This window comes from Scleropages formosus, chromosome 9 (genome assembly GCF_900964775.1).
Source record: "Scleropages formosus chromosome 9, fSclFor1.1, whole genome shotgun sequence".
Lineage (NCBI taxonomy): Eukaryota > Metazoa > Chordata > Actinopteri > Osteoglossiformes > Osteoglossidae > Scleropages > Scleropages formosus.
Genome location: NC_041814.1, coordinates 15,903,649 through 15,919,161, shown reverse-complemented (window position 1 = coordinate 15,919,161; position 15,513 = coordinate 15,903,649). Strand labels below are relative to the sequence as shown.

General features: G+C 49.8%; 1 protein-coding gene across 3 annotated transcripts in view; it reads right to left on the bottom strand.

Moving 5' to 3' along the window:
- raver2 (ribonucleoprotein, PTB-binding 2) overlaps positions 1-15,513 on the bottom strand; it is a 37,114-nt gene that overhangs the window by 4,502 nt on the left and 17,099 nt on the right. For all 3 annotated transcript variants that reach the window (XR_003797918.1, XR_003797919.1, XM_018753943.2), the window contains exons 4-13: positions 9,287-9,478; positions 7,726-7,852; positions 5,410-5,492; positions 4,923-5,021; positions 3,571-3,682; positions 2,861-3,156; positions 2,211-2,322; positions 1,278-1,441; positions 400-498; positions 264-317 (exon numbers count right to left, since the gene is read on the bottom strand). Coding sequence is in view for 1 of the 3 variants with exons in the window: in XM_018753943.2 (XP_018609459.2) it covers positions 264-317; positions 400-498; positions 1,278-1,441; positions 2,211-2,322; positions 2,861-3,156; positions 3,571-3,682; positions 4,923-5,021; positions 5,410-5,492; positions 7,726-7,852; positions 9,287-9,478 (1,338 nt within the window). In the remaining 2 variants the exon portion in view is untranslated. The remainder of the gene's footprint in view (positions 1-263; positions 318-399; positions 499-1,277; positions 1,442-2,210; positions 2,323-2,860; positions 3,157-3,570; positions 3,683-4,922; positions 5,022-5,409; positions 5,493-7,725; positions 7,853-9,286; positions 9,479-15,513) is intronic.

Sequence of the window (15,513 nt, the reverse complement as noted above, 5' to 3'; positions counted from 1 at the left end):
GTTGGTCAGCGTGGGCAGATAAAAACCGATTATACACAAATACATACTGGCAATGCTTAACCGATGAACGTAATGAGCCGAGCGAAAGGAGACCATTGAGCCCCCTTGCTTATTTGCGCATCTACACGAAAAAGTATAGCCTGATCTCCTTTTGCTCACGACTTCCTGGCAGGCAGCAAGTGTGTGTGTGTGTGTGTGTGTGTGTTAATGCATGCTTTGCTTGTCATAACGGGATACAGGAGCATGTCAGAGTTGCCACTCACCTGGTTATAGTAGCTCTCGGAGGAGCTGGAGGCGGGCTGGGCATAAGCGGAGATCTTCAACAGAGGAGGACAAGGAGCGTTAGGAGGGGGGCGGAGCCTCCGCGTCGGGGAGCGCCGGGGCCGTCGTCGCACTCACCTGGGCCGGCTCCTTGGCGTATTCGCTGGAGGGTGGCTCCTGCGTGCTGCTGCTGTAGCTCTGCGCTTGGTAGTGCTGGTACCACTGCTGTATGGCTTCCTGTTCGGCGCAACAGGGGTGGGGCGGTTACACGAGGCAAAACCCACGGCCGCGTACCCCGCGGCACCGGGTTGAAGGCTCCCGACGAGGTTCCCTGCTCGCTCGCACCTCAGGCGGGGTGCGTCGCGTACCCTACTGCCGCGAGCGGCGGATTGCGAGGGGCGTGCGGCACCGCGGGGCACGGCACCCAAAGGCAAACGATAACGGCGAAAAAAGGAAATCCTCTCCATCGCACGCCGAGCCCGGCGACGCCAGGCAGGTTGCACGCGGCTGCCCAAAATGACCGCAAAAACCAGAACGATAACAGCCTGTCCTCATCCGCGCAGCGGGGGGGAGGCCCTACCGATGGGCAGAAATACGTACGATCCCTTCCGCCGTGCTCGCTCTCCACGATGAAAGAAGGCCCGAGAACAAGCCGCAGAGCGGCACAAAGCCTTTTAACCGCAACTAATTCTTCTAAATATGCCACCACCCACATTTTTTCTCATTTCCATATCGATGACCTTTGAGAGCTGGTGAAAGCGCTCCATTTCGCTGAAGGAGGAAAGGAGCAAGGCAGAGGGAGAGCTGCTCCCGACGGCACTCGCGAGCGCTGATGGGAATACGGCCCGGATGACACGTGTACGGGGGGAAACTTTTTGGAGTTGCCGGTGCTTCGTAGCGAAGCTCGCGCGAGTCAGAAAGGCACGGTGACGCACCGCTGCTCGCCTTTTCAGCGCGGACACCTATGATTTGCGGTTGTAAGAGCAGAGCTTTCAGCGGCGGCGGCGGCGGCTCACCTGCGAGTAAGGCTGGCTGTAGTGCTGCGCGTACTCGTTGGACGAATCGGTGCTGTACTGGGAGCTTGTGGCCACGGACTGAGATGGAGGCTGTGAGGCAGGTGTCAGAACACTGCTGTACACCCCGCAATGCTGCTGCGCGCTCGGAGGCTTGGCACCGGGGGCTGGGAAGGGATAAGATTTCGGCATTAGTGGGAATCCACACACACACACACACACGCACACACACACACACGGCTCTGATCGCCTGAGCTCTTTGCACCCAATCTGCCCGTCGCCCACATTTTCATTGCTCAGCCCTCCTTCGGTCTGGGTCGATTCCCACTATTTTCACTTAAACCAGCAGCTTAGCCGGCAGCGACAGAGGCTCCTTGGTCTGGGCCACGTAAAATTTCCTACGACCTCTAACAAAGTGTCTGGGACTACTCTAGTCTGCAGCGCGGTCCTCCCACAGAATGATTTCCCGGCTCCGCAGATGTCTTTGAGTGCGCGCAAGTCATTAAGCGTAGCCACCTCCACCAAGGCTGGAGAGAGGAGCCCGCGAGCCCAGCCACCGCTGGCTGTTGCTGCCGCGCCACAAGTGCGCTGTCACAGCATGGAAAGGCACACAAAGGCAGAAGGAGAAGAGTGTAGAGGGAGCCTGTCATACCGCGCTCCTGGAGGGCTGTGTGGGTGCAAGTTCCCCTTCTTAATTACTTCATTAGCTCCATCATTTTGATAAAAGCATATCTGAACATACTGTGCTTCACTCTAGTACTGGCTGGAACACACAGACATATGCATATATACTACACATACAAACATATTACACACACCTACGCGCATATGCACAGATTATGTATATATGCATGAATCCGTGCATCGTATTTGTAGACCACGCACACGGATAGGATGGAAGCTTCCCGCGAGTATTTTGGACGCAGGTGCATATACCTTGAAGCACCATGCCAGGCAGCACGCTGGCTAGGTTCAGGTAGGGGTTCGAGGGCAACTTCAGCTCCTTAGGTGGCTCTCCCAGCAACGAGGTCTGGCCGCTGGGCGGGGGCTGCAATGAAAATGACGCGCGTCAATCGCAGATACCTTATCTTAGGGGAGCACGGAGGGAATAGGGTCTCCATTAATTATATCGGTCCTTCTGAGAATCGGGTGATTATTACCTGCGCGTTCCCTCAAGTGCCATTCTAGCGCTACATTATGGGACATGAATTTTAATGGAACACGCTGCGTCGAGGGAGAACAGCAGCACTTGCAGAACCTCTGGCGATGCCACATTCCCTCTTGAAAGTGAAACACGGCACATATTAAGACAGCTGGCGGCATGAAACCACTCTAAAGCCTTCGTGTAGCACATCGCATGTACCGTTTGCGCAAGAAGGGCAGAGCGTGGATTCTCATCTGAGCCCCACAGCAGCAGCGCTTGAGGCTACAGGAAACGGCTTTATGCCGTTTGACAGGTTTTTGCCCGAATGAACAGCTACGCTACACGAGGTTCCGACGACAGCGCAGTTACCGCTTTATACGTTCGTTCACAAAGTCAGCACGCGACATCTTGACCGTGCGGAGGAGTAGGCGTCTCCCCTTACCATGCCCGATGTACTGTTCTCGCTGCTGCTCTGCAGACCTTGCTGTGCCTTGGATCCACCCCCTGCCAGCAGAGCACCCATGATGGGGTTGCCCATGCCTTGCAGGAAGCCGGGCGTCACCGAAGGCCCAGCTACCGAGGTCCCCGGGGGTGCCGGTTGCTTGTCGGTTGCCGAGGTGCCGTTCTGCTCCCCGGCACTCGAGGCTCCTACGTGCGCCCGACCAGCGAGATAGGGCACCATCCCGACGGAGGCTCCTGAGGCATGGCTAGTGGTCTGCGCACCATCCTGGGGTAGTTCTGCAAACAGAGATGAGACACATCCCGGAACTTCCTTGTTCAGAGCTTAGTGGCACCTGAAAGCCACATTCACTGCCTACAGCAACGAAGGCATCAACAGCATTTCAGAAGTTCGTGTGAGAAAAGAAGTACCCGCAGCAAGGAATGCGAGGCGATTTTGGTTCTTCGAATGATCGCAGCCCTGACTGTCCACGTCTGAGGTTACTTTCATTACGAATACAAATACTCCTTTGATAAAATACCTTCTATTCCACAAGCAATCCATTTCCTTATTAGTACTCAATAAAATAAAAACCAAAAAGGCTTCCAGTGAAAGGCCTATAATTTACTCATCCAAATCTGCACCGTTAACATGGTGTCATAACTAGAGAGCAAATTCCAGAGGGACACTGGCTGGATGATGAAGACTCTCACCATTTGGGGAGTCCCCTAGCAGTCCCTTGCCCAGAGACAGGGGTGTTGTGGCCCTCATGCCCAAGGCCTTCTGTAGCAATATCCTGGAGGGGTCACCCAGCAGACTGGGAACCTGGAAGAAGACACATAGTACAGGGTCATACAGAGTAACTGTGAGCAACTCTGCCTTTAACCATAAAGGACCTGAAAATTGATCGATAAAGGATTCGAAAACCGTTTACATTACGCAAGTGCACGTATAGCCCTGTTACTGACCTGACTTGTTCCTGAAAAGAGTCCATATACCAAGAGTCTGTAAACTAGGGTGACTTTGGTATTATTTTAAATGGGGGGAAAAAAAATTCGTTCCTGGACTTTACGCACAATATTTCCACAATCACCCTACGAACGCTTAAAAAACAGCCTCAAGAAATAGTAATCAAAATATTAGGATAAGATATTAAACAGAGAAAAACGTACACGTTAGGGTAGAGATGTTGCTTTTTACAAAACTGTTGCACGGTAAGTACATATAAACATACAAAAGACACATTCGGTATATTTACATTTTTTTCATTTAGGAGACACTTTTCTCCAAAGCGAAGCACATCTTAGAGAACGATGCAAAAGAGTGCATTGCATCAACAGAAGGAAAGATGTGGATACAGACACACGATTAAGTAGAAGCAACTTGTCACACGCCACCATATGAACCACTATACTGTATATTATACCAGTAGCTGCATAGAGGCTTTTCCATTATTGAACAAATTGCTTTTAAAAACCGCTAAGCATAACAAACACGTAGACGTTTAAGGAGCACCTACAAGATCGGGGAGAAATCAGTCCGAAAGAGGTGAGTTTTGCGACCCCTCTTAAAGGTAGAGAGGTACGTGAACAAAAAAGGCATTTTTAAAAAAACATCTCAAAAACGTAAAACAACAACTTGACCATGCAAACAATGCAAAATTAAGAAGAGATCATCATAGATTGTTGAAAGTCTGAGCGATCGGCTCATAGCTTCCATTTCATCGAAGAAAAGCATGCCTCGCACACTAGAAGCGAGTGCATAATACCGGAAGCGGTCAGTCCGTATACCGAACGAGGGTACAACTTTTCAAGTGGCATTATGCCAAAAATCTGTAACCCGGGAGTCCGTATACTAGGGTATACCTGTGCTTCAAAAGCAGTCATGCGTAGGACTTGCGGGCAGAATATTTAAGCGTTTGCATCTGTCAAAACACTTCTCTTTAGAAGAGCGAGCCCGACGTGGCCGATACCACAGGGACCCGAAGATCTCCGCAGGTACGGGAACGGACAGAAGAAACGGAGAGAGAAACAGAGAGAGAAACAGAGACGCAGGAGACCCTCACGTTGTTCAAGTGCTTGTCCTTGATCTGCAGGAGCTGCTGCTGGGCCAGCTGCATCTGAAGCAGGTTCTGCAACACCAGTCCGTTGCCCAGCATGGCATTCTGCAGAAAAGGCCACGCACAGGTTACACCTCCGCTCAGACGGCCAAGAAAGAAATGTTGCGGAAGTGGCAGCCTGTGCGTACGCTGACAATATGGCAAAGTAGGAGAGTCTGGTATGTTTCGCTAACATTTGCATGTCCAATAACTCACAGGTGCCCTTCAACGTCTTTCACCGCTGCATTCATTCGCAAATGCGCAAACCCCCTGGCTCTCCTCCCCCACGACGAGAACGTGCAGTCTTGCCCCACAGTTCACCCCTGCATGCAATCCATCTTTAAAACAGACACACACACACACACACACACACGCAGCACCGTTCCCATGGAGCATTCCTTCCCGCTCACAGAGGAAATAAATACCACACTTTATTTCTCCCACACAGCCTCACCTGCTGTACTTTCCCCAGCTGGAGCAGAGCGGCAGTGAAGGGTGGACGCAGGAAGGGCAGCCCCTGCGGGCGCCCAAACTTCCCTGAGAGGAGAAATCGCGGAGATTGAAATCTCAGCCCCGCATAACACCGTGCAGCACATCACAATGTAACACCATGTGCCAGAAGTGGTTGTTTTTATCTGCCTGCCGGATCTTCATAATAAATGCAGGCTTCCGCTCTAATGGCAACTCCGCATATACGGGAGGATAGGTAGGAAAGTTTAACATTTAATCATCGTCTAAATTTAGCTTCATAATTGTGCGTCCTTTTAAAAGATCCTGTTAAATTCCTTCCTGAAGCCATTTGTTATCCAAATGTCTGAAAAGTTCATTTTAATATATGATTAGGCATTCATCAAGCAGCAGAATTGTTAGGGGAGAGGATCAGAAAAGACCTCCGAATTAGAAAAAGGCTTTAATACTGGGAGACCACAACCACTGGACCAACAGAGAGAAAACAGCAGGCTAGAAACAACGTTTACAGCTGCAGTTAGTAGACACTCGATCACTGAATCCTATTAAGCACAGATGCCTATCATAGCATAATATTCCCTTGAAAATGATTATTCCAGTTTTTGTAACTGTGCGCATGACGACGGATGCATGGGTGCATGTGCATATATGGTTTGAGAACGTACGTAGATGCACGTGAAGGATTGTGCGTATGCCTGTGGATAAGTAGATTCACACGTCAGAGTGCGTGTTTATTGCTGTATGCAAACGTGGATACGTTTGTGCGCGTGTGACTGTGTAGAAAATTATGTGGCATGCATGTTTGTTTGTGTACAAGAACGTGGGGCTGTAGTTGTAGTGCTGAGATACCACCTTGCCCTTGAAGAACTTAAGCTCAAATTCTACCTCCTACTGTGCGACACTTGGTACAGGCAGTCCCCGAATTACGAACGGGTTCCGTTCCTGAGTCCGTCTTTAAGTCGGATTTGTACGCAAGTCGGAGCCGTTAGGTACGGTAGGTATCGAACATCGATTAGTCAAATGTTTGTCTTAGTATATAGGATACCTTTCTATGCATAAAAAACATTAAAGAAACACTGGCGGATACACTAAAAGCTCTTTAATACAACACTACAGTAATAATATAACCCAATGATGTAATCATACTAATAACAAAAATAATAATAATAAATTTAACTACAATATTTGTAACAGAGACATAGAAAGATAGAGAGACAATAATAAATGTTACTACTGTGATGATGAACAGAGGACACGGAGGAGCCCGGACCCAAGTGCAGGATCGTTTATTCAGAATCAAAGGACTAGACGTGTTCTCGTGGTCGGCGAAGGGCGGACGTTCGGTCAGTCGGCAAACCGAACAGAGGCGAGACTCCGAAATTGCGGTCGAGGCAGGCGGTCGTTATCAAAAAGATGTGGAACGGGGCTCGGAAGAGCAGAGCGAGGTAGGTTTGAGAACGCAGAGGGGACGGTTGTCTCGAGTGAGATTCCGCAACTGGGAAGAGGTTGAGAAGTGTCTTATATAGCAGAGTGCTCTGACTGAATCCAGACGCTTAGTCGGAGCCAGGTGCTACTGGTTGAGGTGTGTGCTTGGTTGTGACAACTACAGTATTTATAATCGTGAGAGAGAGAGAGAGAGAGCATGCGAGAGAAATAAAGAAAGTGTGCAAAAAACATTAAAGAAACTTTAATGTTCGCTTTTCCAACGTTCATTGGCATTTCACCTTTTTTCCGATGGCTTCATTATATCCACTTCAGTTTCAACGTGATTGTTTTCCTTTTCTTTGACGCATCACCATCACTTGCATCACATTTACGCTTCGATGCCATGGTGGTTAGGAGGATAAAAACAAAAAAAAAAACTAAAGCCAAATACAGTAATACGAGACACCGTTAAAGGGGAAAAGAAAGATGTCTGTCCTACTTCAGGCTCACGCCCCGCCCACGAGCCAACGAACCGCCGTAGACGCGCAATGATTTGATGCGCGTCCCAAAGTAGTGCCCGTTTGTTATTACGAATCGTTGCACGTAACTCAAATTCTTAATATTTTAGGCTTTATGGGGGGGGGGCGGTTCGTAACTACGGGTTGTGTGTAATTCGGACGTTCGTAACCCGGGGACTGCTTGTACTCGCAATGAACTGATACAGTAAAAATCACTCAGCTGTATAAATGGGTAAGTAATTGCAAGCAGCTCAACATCGTAAGTTCCTTCGGAGAAAAGCGTCAGCTAAATACGCATATCTATAAATGCGCGCGTATGAACGCGGATGGGCGTGCGCGCGCACGTGGGATTCGCTCACCTCCTCGTTTGCCGGCTCCTGCCTGGTAGGGTCTCAGCAGCACCTGCAGTGCCGCCGGGTTGCTCATGCTGCTCAACAGCTGGGCCAGGCTGGGCTCCGGGAGCAAACCCTTCTTACTGCTCGACATCTGCCCCAGGAGACAGACACTTTTATACATTCTCACACACATGAACGCACAACCTTATATTGCCACGGGAGGAAAACACTAAAACGCACGCATTTTTCTTTCCAAAGCCAACGTATCCTGTCTGGGGTATAGGGATGTATCCGTTTACGACTAACTCGGTACGACACGGCCGCGGTCAAGAGCGCTGCGCTTGGCAGCTCCTCGTCCCCTCTTTTCTCCTTCCACGGCCTTCCCGTCGGCGGTAATCGGAGGCGATCGCTGTTCAGTAGGGCAGCGGAGGAAAGTGGATCATGACACACCCCTTCGGAGCCTTTGATTACGCTTGCCGGGGCATTCCTGTCAGCCCTCCAAGACGGGCAGCTTGCTGGCAAACAGGACTCCATCTGCCGCCACGGGGAGCAAGCGCTCCATCGGGGAGGGCGACCGATTAACGTGGAGGAGGGGGCTGTGGAGTCATATGGGGAACTTTAGCATCGCCTTAGGACCCTTTCACGACTAGCAGGTCCAAACAACAACGGGACTCCTGTGCAGCGAACCTTCCGCGGTCGGAAAACCGCGAGGGACACCTGCTGCTGCTCAAATGCACGGTTTAGTTTTGACAAAGCAGCGTTCATCTCTCCCCGAGCCATTATTCAGAAGTTCGGCGGACGCTTAAGGACGCATCTATTTGAGCGCTTTTTATTTCACCATCAGATAAGGCACATTTGTCATTTAAACACCAAGCAAATTGTCGCTGGCAGCATCTTTAAAGAGAAGAGTCTTCTTGGGAAAATGTCAGTTTGCATCATTCTGTTTGGCTGCTTGTTCCCTCCCCCAAGCCAGAGCTCACTCCAGCACAATGGAACCAGGGAGAGGAGCCCATCTGCTCCTGCATTTAGAGCCATCGGGACTGAGGAGGTCAATCTCACAAGCAACCAAACCATCTCCAGGTTCTGTTGCCTTTGAAACCACTGTCGTCATCTTCGCCACTTTCCTTCCCTCCCATCTGCTCTCATCTCCTCGGCCGTCTCCTATTTCATACTCCTGCTGAAGATTCTCCGTAACGCTGACGAACCCCTACAGCCTTCGAAAGCGTTTCACAATCAGCGTTTTTGTATGATAATTCCCGTCTTCATTCACTGCTGATTTGAGGCACAATTAGCTCTTTTGCTTACACTGGGGGTGTCCTGATTGTGCCCTCCTCCCATAATCTCTGCATCAACTGGCAAAAATAACCCCCAGCCCCCAAGATACTTACTTTAAATGCTGCTTTATCCATTTTTTTTTTTTTTTTTTATCTTGGGAAACACACAGAAGTAGACTATCTATAGCAAGGCAGGGCTGCGAGCACAGTAATTAAACTGCCAGCTCTCCTGCTTCTTCTCTGTGCGCGTTGATGTGCGTGCGCTTGCTTGCGCGTGGGTGAAGCGAAGCTCGACGGAGTTTTACACTCACCACTCCCTGCGCGGCGATGAGCGCGGCCAGCGTGCTGCGCCCCGAGGTCCCCGGTGTGCACAGGGACACCCGGATCTCCCGCCCTCCCACCGCCCGCCGGTCCATTTCCGTGAGCGCGCTTTCCGCCTGCTCTGCCGTCTCGTACTCCACCACGGCGAAGCCGCGCACGTGGCTGTCCTCGTCCTGGGCCAGCTGTGGGGTAAACGGAGCGATCGTGCGTTCGCGGGTCAAAATGCGTAAGCAAAAGTGTAAACGCGACACGTTTCCTTGCTTTTGCACGAATGCCATTACGCCCACCCCCCGCCCACCTTGTTTGAGAAGCGAGCTCTTTTATGAGAAAACGGCTCTACTCCGCACGGCGGGGTCCGATCCCCTCGTGTCGGCGCTGGAACATACCAACCTCCTCTTTGAGCATCTCCGCTCAGGCTGATCCCTGGGGCAGAGCGTGCAACAGAGGTGTGCAATTAAATAAACCTCTCCAGTCTTTACCAGACTGGATTTCTCATTGCACACCTCAACAGCACAACAGAATGAGGTGCGAGAGTGTCGCTACCGGGGGATTAACACTGCTTGGAGAAAATAGCGGGCAGACAGGAAACTGTCGCACATCCAGCACTCCTCTGAGACAGGGATGTGCCAACAACTACATTTGCTATTTTTTTTTTTTTTTTTTTTTTATTAGTACTGTAACAAGACTGATCATACTGGAACATCCTGAGCTTTATATAATTTTTTACCATGTACTTGGTTTTAAGAAAACTTGATCCAAAATTACTTGCGTGGTCAACAAATTTGCCTTTTAAATCACCGCGCAGCAAGAAGCCTTCACTGGCGATGCAAACAGAAATTCCTGCGATTTGGACTTGCAACTTCTCATTCGGAGTCTCTTGTCCCCATATGCGTTCGGCGTACATTGAGCTGCGGGATCAAAGTGGACAAGGCCACATTCTAACGGCGTTGCCTGTTGTCATGTTGACTGGCAACTACTAGTCCTAGCGCTTCATCATGGCAACTGCTCCTCATGCTGCGTGTCCCCAGTCATTAAACGCTGCGACAGCTCACTGTTTAGCTCTGTCTGCGTGTGGAGGAGAGGTTTATGGAAATCAGGCGGCAGTCGCCTTCTCCGCGAAAAGACGCTTTTGTAAAAGTCGGGCTTCGGGTTACCGCAGATACACCACGGGCTGCAGGCGAGGGTGTCGGAGACGGCCTCGTTTCCCGGCTTCCGTGCGATAAAGCGCTACCCGAATTTTAAAATTTTACCCGCTCCTCAAACCTTGTGCTTCTCGGTCCTTTCAACCAGTCTCGAGTTCATAAATGTAAAATATTATATAAAAATAAACAAAGAAACTGGCAAGCTGTCGGAGTGCTCGGCAGTACTCGCAGAACTTCACCAATAGCCTGTGGACTGGAAAGCGCCGGGTCTGTAATGAGCCCGAAGCGGTTTCTCCTCTCGCGGCCCGCAACGGGTCCCGCTTGTTGGCCGGCACGGTGCGGAGTCCGGTGCCGAACACCCCCCAGGCGGCGAGTTCGGTCGGGAAGAGTGCGCGTAGGAGGCGGCTGGCGCATGCTAATGTAATCTGCATGCATTAACGGCAGCGCCGATGCTCCATCCGCCAAACGCGCGGATTCGTCACCGCACCGCGTGCTCCGCTTCAGCGTCAAGGTGACTTACAGTGAGACCGGGGCGCTCGGCCGCTCCTGGAAAATAACACCCACCCCCGCGGCGGTTCCAGCAGGACACGAAGGTTAAACCTCCATCGCACCTCTGAGCGCTGCTTCCCGGACGGCACGTAACACAATTTCGCTCTTGCCTCCGGGATAATGCGCTCGCAGTATACAAACGGGGCTATATATAGAACGGAAAGAGCATTTGTCATTAGACGAGATGCCAAGCAGACAGAGATGAAACAAAACATGCGCAGGGTACATGTCCAATGAGCGCGGTGAGCAGGTCAAAACCCTGTGAGAAATGCACGGAGCTGCTCTAACACGGCACGTGCAGGGCTCAGACCCTGACTCTAGCGCGCGCACACACACACACACACACACACACACCTCTGAACACGACTAGACGTTCAAGGGTAAAGACCAATCAATCAGAGGCATTTATGCAAACATTAATACACAGAGCACAAATCTCCCCCAGGTTTCCAGGTAACGCAGCAGGGTGGCAAGGCCCTGGGAGCGCGCGCACTTTAGAAGAGCCTTGAACGGACCAACGCCGCCCACTGCACACCCTTCCGCAACAGAACTCGGAGACCCGCTCCAACTGCGCGCACAGATACATCAGTCGTGACAGCTTTACACCAGGCTTCATGTTAGTTATGGGCCTAGACTGGATTATTAATGATTCCATATCCTAAGGGCAGCGGGGACCCTGCTGGAGCCCTTAACTAGAACTGCTGCAGGAAACGTCCGGCTATAAATGGGTGCGATGTTAACGGAGTCGAGCCGAAATAGAAACCTCGTGCGATGTCCCCCTTCGTCTTCGCCGTCTGCTCCCGTTTTAGTAAAAACAAGCCTATCCGCTCCAAAAATTTGGGTGGTGGTGTAGCGGTAGGAAGTGTCAACTTGCAATCAAAGCACTCGGGTCCAAATCTCTGCCACTGCTGTAGTTTCCCCTGAGCAAGGTACATATCCTGAATTGGTACGGTAAAAATTACCTAACTGCATGAATGGATAATTGTAAATATTGTAAGAAAAAAGCACAAGCTAAATTAATAATTGTTGAAGAGTGATATTATTGCTGTTGCTGGTTAATTATTTTTATTGTTGTTATAGGGATCATCATCATCATCTTCTTCACTGTATGTTCTTCCCACCACAGCCCTAACTTTATATATTCACGCTAGGACCTTACATACAGGCAGACTGTCTCTAAGAGTTTGAGTGGCTCTCCAGGTGATCGTCTCAGCGCTGCCTCTGTGATACAGGGGCCCGTTGCTTTCCAGCTTACCGTTAAAACTAAGACGTGACTTTTACTGCTCAGAAAACCCGGCCGTCCACCTACGGAAAAGACTAGAGGACAGAGATTGCTGGCAGCTAGAGCTGCTCAAAGCACCGCGTTCGTGATAGAGAGCTCTTAGCGGTTCATGACCCCAAGAGGTAACTGCTGGAAAAGGCGAGCCATCTGTCCGAGGCGAGGGGAAACGGCGGGTCAGAGACCTCAGCGGGGATCGCGGTTCAAGTGCCTCGAAGGCAGGCTAAGCGGTGGATGAAGTCATCGGTTCGAACCTTCCCACTGTTTATGCGTAAAGTTTCCAAAGCAGAGGCTCAGGGAGAATTTGAAAAGCGCAGGCTACCAGGTTGCCACGTCAGAGTGAATCAACCAGCACATAGAAGACTGTTACATAAAATCTGGAAAAAAAAAAAAATTGAAAAATAACCTCCCGCGACAGCTTTGTGGGAAAATGACAGCTTTTTCCGAGGCCACTACCTTATCCACAGGATTGACACGGTTCGCACCGGACGAATTCTAAATCCTCATCAGAAAAAGGCTTTGCTGCCAGCATGAAGGCGATTCATTGCCGTTCCCCAGCGTCCCAGGTCGAAATTTCCAGACATACTTGTCCTGCAGACTCTCTCTGTAAATGACAGACGCTGAAAAGCTTCTTCACCTTTTGGCAAAGAGAATAACGTCACTAAAAAAGGATGCTTTCCTGAGCCGCGCGTACAAAGGGAGACATCGCTCTGCAGGAAACGAACAACGCTGCATGATTTCTTTTCTTCTTGAAATTGGCTCACATATTCCTCCCACGCTGCTTAGGCTTAATTTCATATTTGCACAACTTACATCTTTGGGAACACATACCGTATTTTGGCATTTCTTACCTTTCTCAGTTAACGCATGCACGCACGGTCCAAGCGCACACGCCCATCTCGCGTTGTACTGAAATAGCCCTATATCGCCTCTCGGACTGAAAACAACCATTTTAATTCAACCCCGAAAAGCGACGACATGTTTTACAGCCATATATTTTTAAAATGATTCAAAGGCATTTTTCTGAAACACCCTTGACGAGAGAGAGGAAAAAAAATAAAAAAATGCGAGAACTTAAAATGTTAGGTGGCACACATGCTGTCAGACAGCGCTGTCAATCTGTGTGATGGAGTCCAACTTGAGGACCTCTATATGTGACTGGGGAGGTTTCTGCCGAGCTGTCAGGGCTGGCTGTCAGCACTGAGACCCGGTGGTCCGATGGGGGACGCAGGAACTGTCCCGATGGTGGGGAACTCCTCTATTTAGAATGCAAAAGAGGGTGTCAGCACACACTGCAAATCCATTCGAATCTTGCAAACTCTAAAGCCTTAAACAACAGAACACAGCGAATCTGACGCACAGCTTTCAAAATCTACAATTCAGATAGTGCTTCTGAGGGTTCGGTTACCATTGGTTACCTAACTTCTAAAACTTTGCACTCCCACCCCCCTGTAGTCTGTGCTTCAAACATTTCCATGCGTGAGTCATCTAATGTGCTAAATGCTTCTGAAAGCCATCTCATAGCATGCCCCAGAAACACAAGGGGGTGCTTCCCTTTATGTAATTGAGGGAACAGTTGAAGACAGAGCAACTCTGACTTTTACACCTTCAAAGGGTGTTCTCTGCTGTCGAGAAAGTCGGCTTCACGGAAACAAATCCGTTCGGCGTTTCTGACTGCGGCGTGAATGAGCGGTAGGTAGGACCCGAATCCATTCACAAACACTTGACTTCGGCAGCGCTGATTAGGGCAATCGCTGACTGACCGACTAACCAATTAAATAAATAAACGGCACGCCGGTAGCCGGAGCCTAAAAGCTTATTTTGGATGTGATCTCAAACCCTCGGCCAGAAAAACCAAACGGGCGAGGGCTCCTGTGCAATAGTGGAAGCAACTTAGGAACGGTGCACCACGGGATTGCTTTACCCGCTGCCCAGGCTGGCAAAATTTGTGCGATATGTCGCAATGAGCTGCACTGAGTCATAGCAACAACCCGGGTGGCAGCGTCTGGCAACAGTGTGCCAGCCCGCATGTAACACATTGCCGGCGGAAAACGGAGCGGACGATGTTCAGGGGACAGATTTGTGACAGGATTCCTCTCCAAGAGTGCCGTCACATCGATAGCAGGGGGCAGGAGGTGACGTGCTGGTTATGCAGGGGGGCAGCAGGGACACACAGCTGTTAGACCCATCAGCTTCCACTCAAAGGATGTAGTTTTTTTTCCCCCCACTTCCACCGCTGAACCCTTCAACAACGTATGTACCCTACACTGTTCTACTTAAATGTCACCCTGCTGTATAAATAGGTTAATACAGTACACCCATTCCTTCCATAACTGGGGTTAATTTCGTTAAAGTACCCCATCAGGTGAACTCACATTTGAATTACCATTATTATGGAAAAAAACATCATCTAAAATGAGTAAAAATAGCAAAAAAATAGGTATTTTTACACGACTCCGGCCTTACGCCCTGTGTTACCGGGTAGGCTCCGGTTCCCCGTGACCCCGTATGGGACAAGCGGTTCTGAAAATGTGTGTGTGTGTGTGTGTGTAATATTTTTGTGCATTCGTTCATTATCAGTAACCAGTGGAGGTCCAGAGTCTATCCAGAAGGCAAGAGACAGGGTAGGGAGGTTACGCACAACATTACTAACAAAAGACTGATGGCAGATGACTTCTGATAGACTACAAGATTATTTCATTTGCAATAGTGTACTTATTGGCAGTTAAGGTATTAAAGCGGGCGGCACGGCGGCACAGTGAGTAGCGCTGCTGTCTCACGGCGTCTGGCTGGTGGGAGAGGACGTGGGTTCGATCCCCGCTCAGTCTGTGTGGAGGCAGCATGTAGAATACGGGTTAGAGGTGCTACTGTTGGACCTGAATGTTGCAGGTCTGAATCCCACATCCAACTGTAGAACCCTTACGCAAGGTACTGGCTCCAGTTTATGATTTAAAAAAAAAGGAAAAAGAAAAAACCCAGGTCTATAAATGGGTAAATAACTGTAAAGTACCTAAACAGTGTAAGTCACTTTGGAAGGGGAGAGAAAAAAAAAAAAAAAATCAGCTAAATTAATTGTAATAACAGTACTGAATATGCCATTTCATTTATGGTTTGTTTACGTTAACTTTGATGGTCGAGACTGGCTATGTGATAAGAAATATAAAGAAATTTGAAACAGGAAGCACACAGTTGGTATTTAACGGGGGCGAGGTGGTGCAGTGGGCTTGACTGGGTACTGCTCTACGGT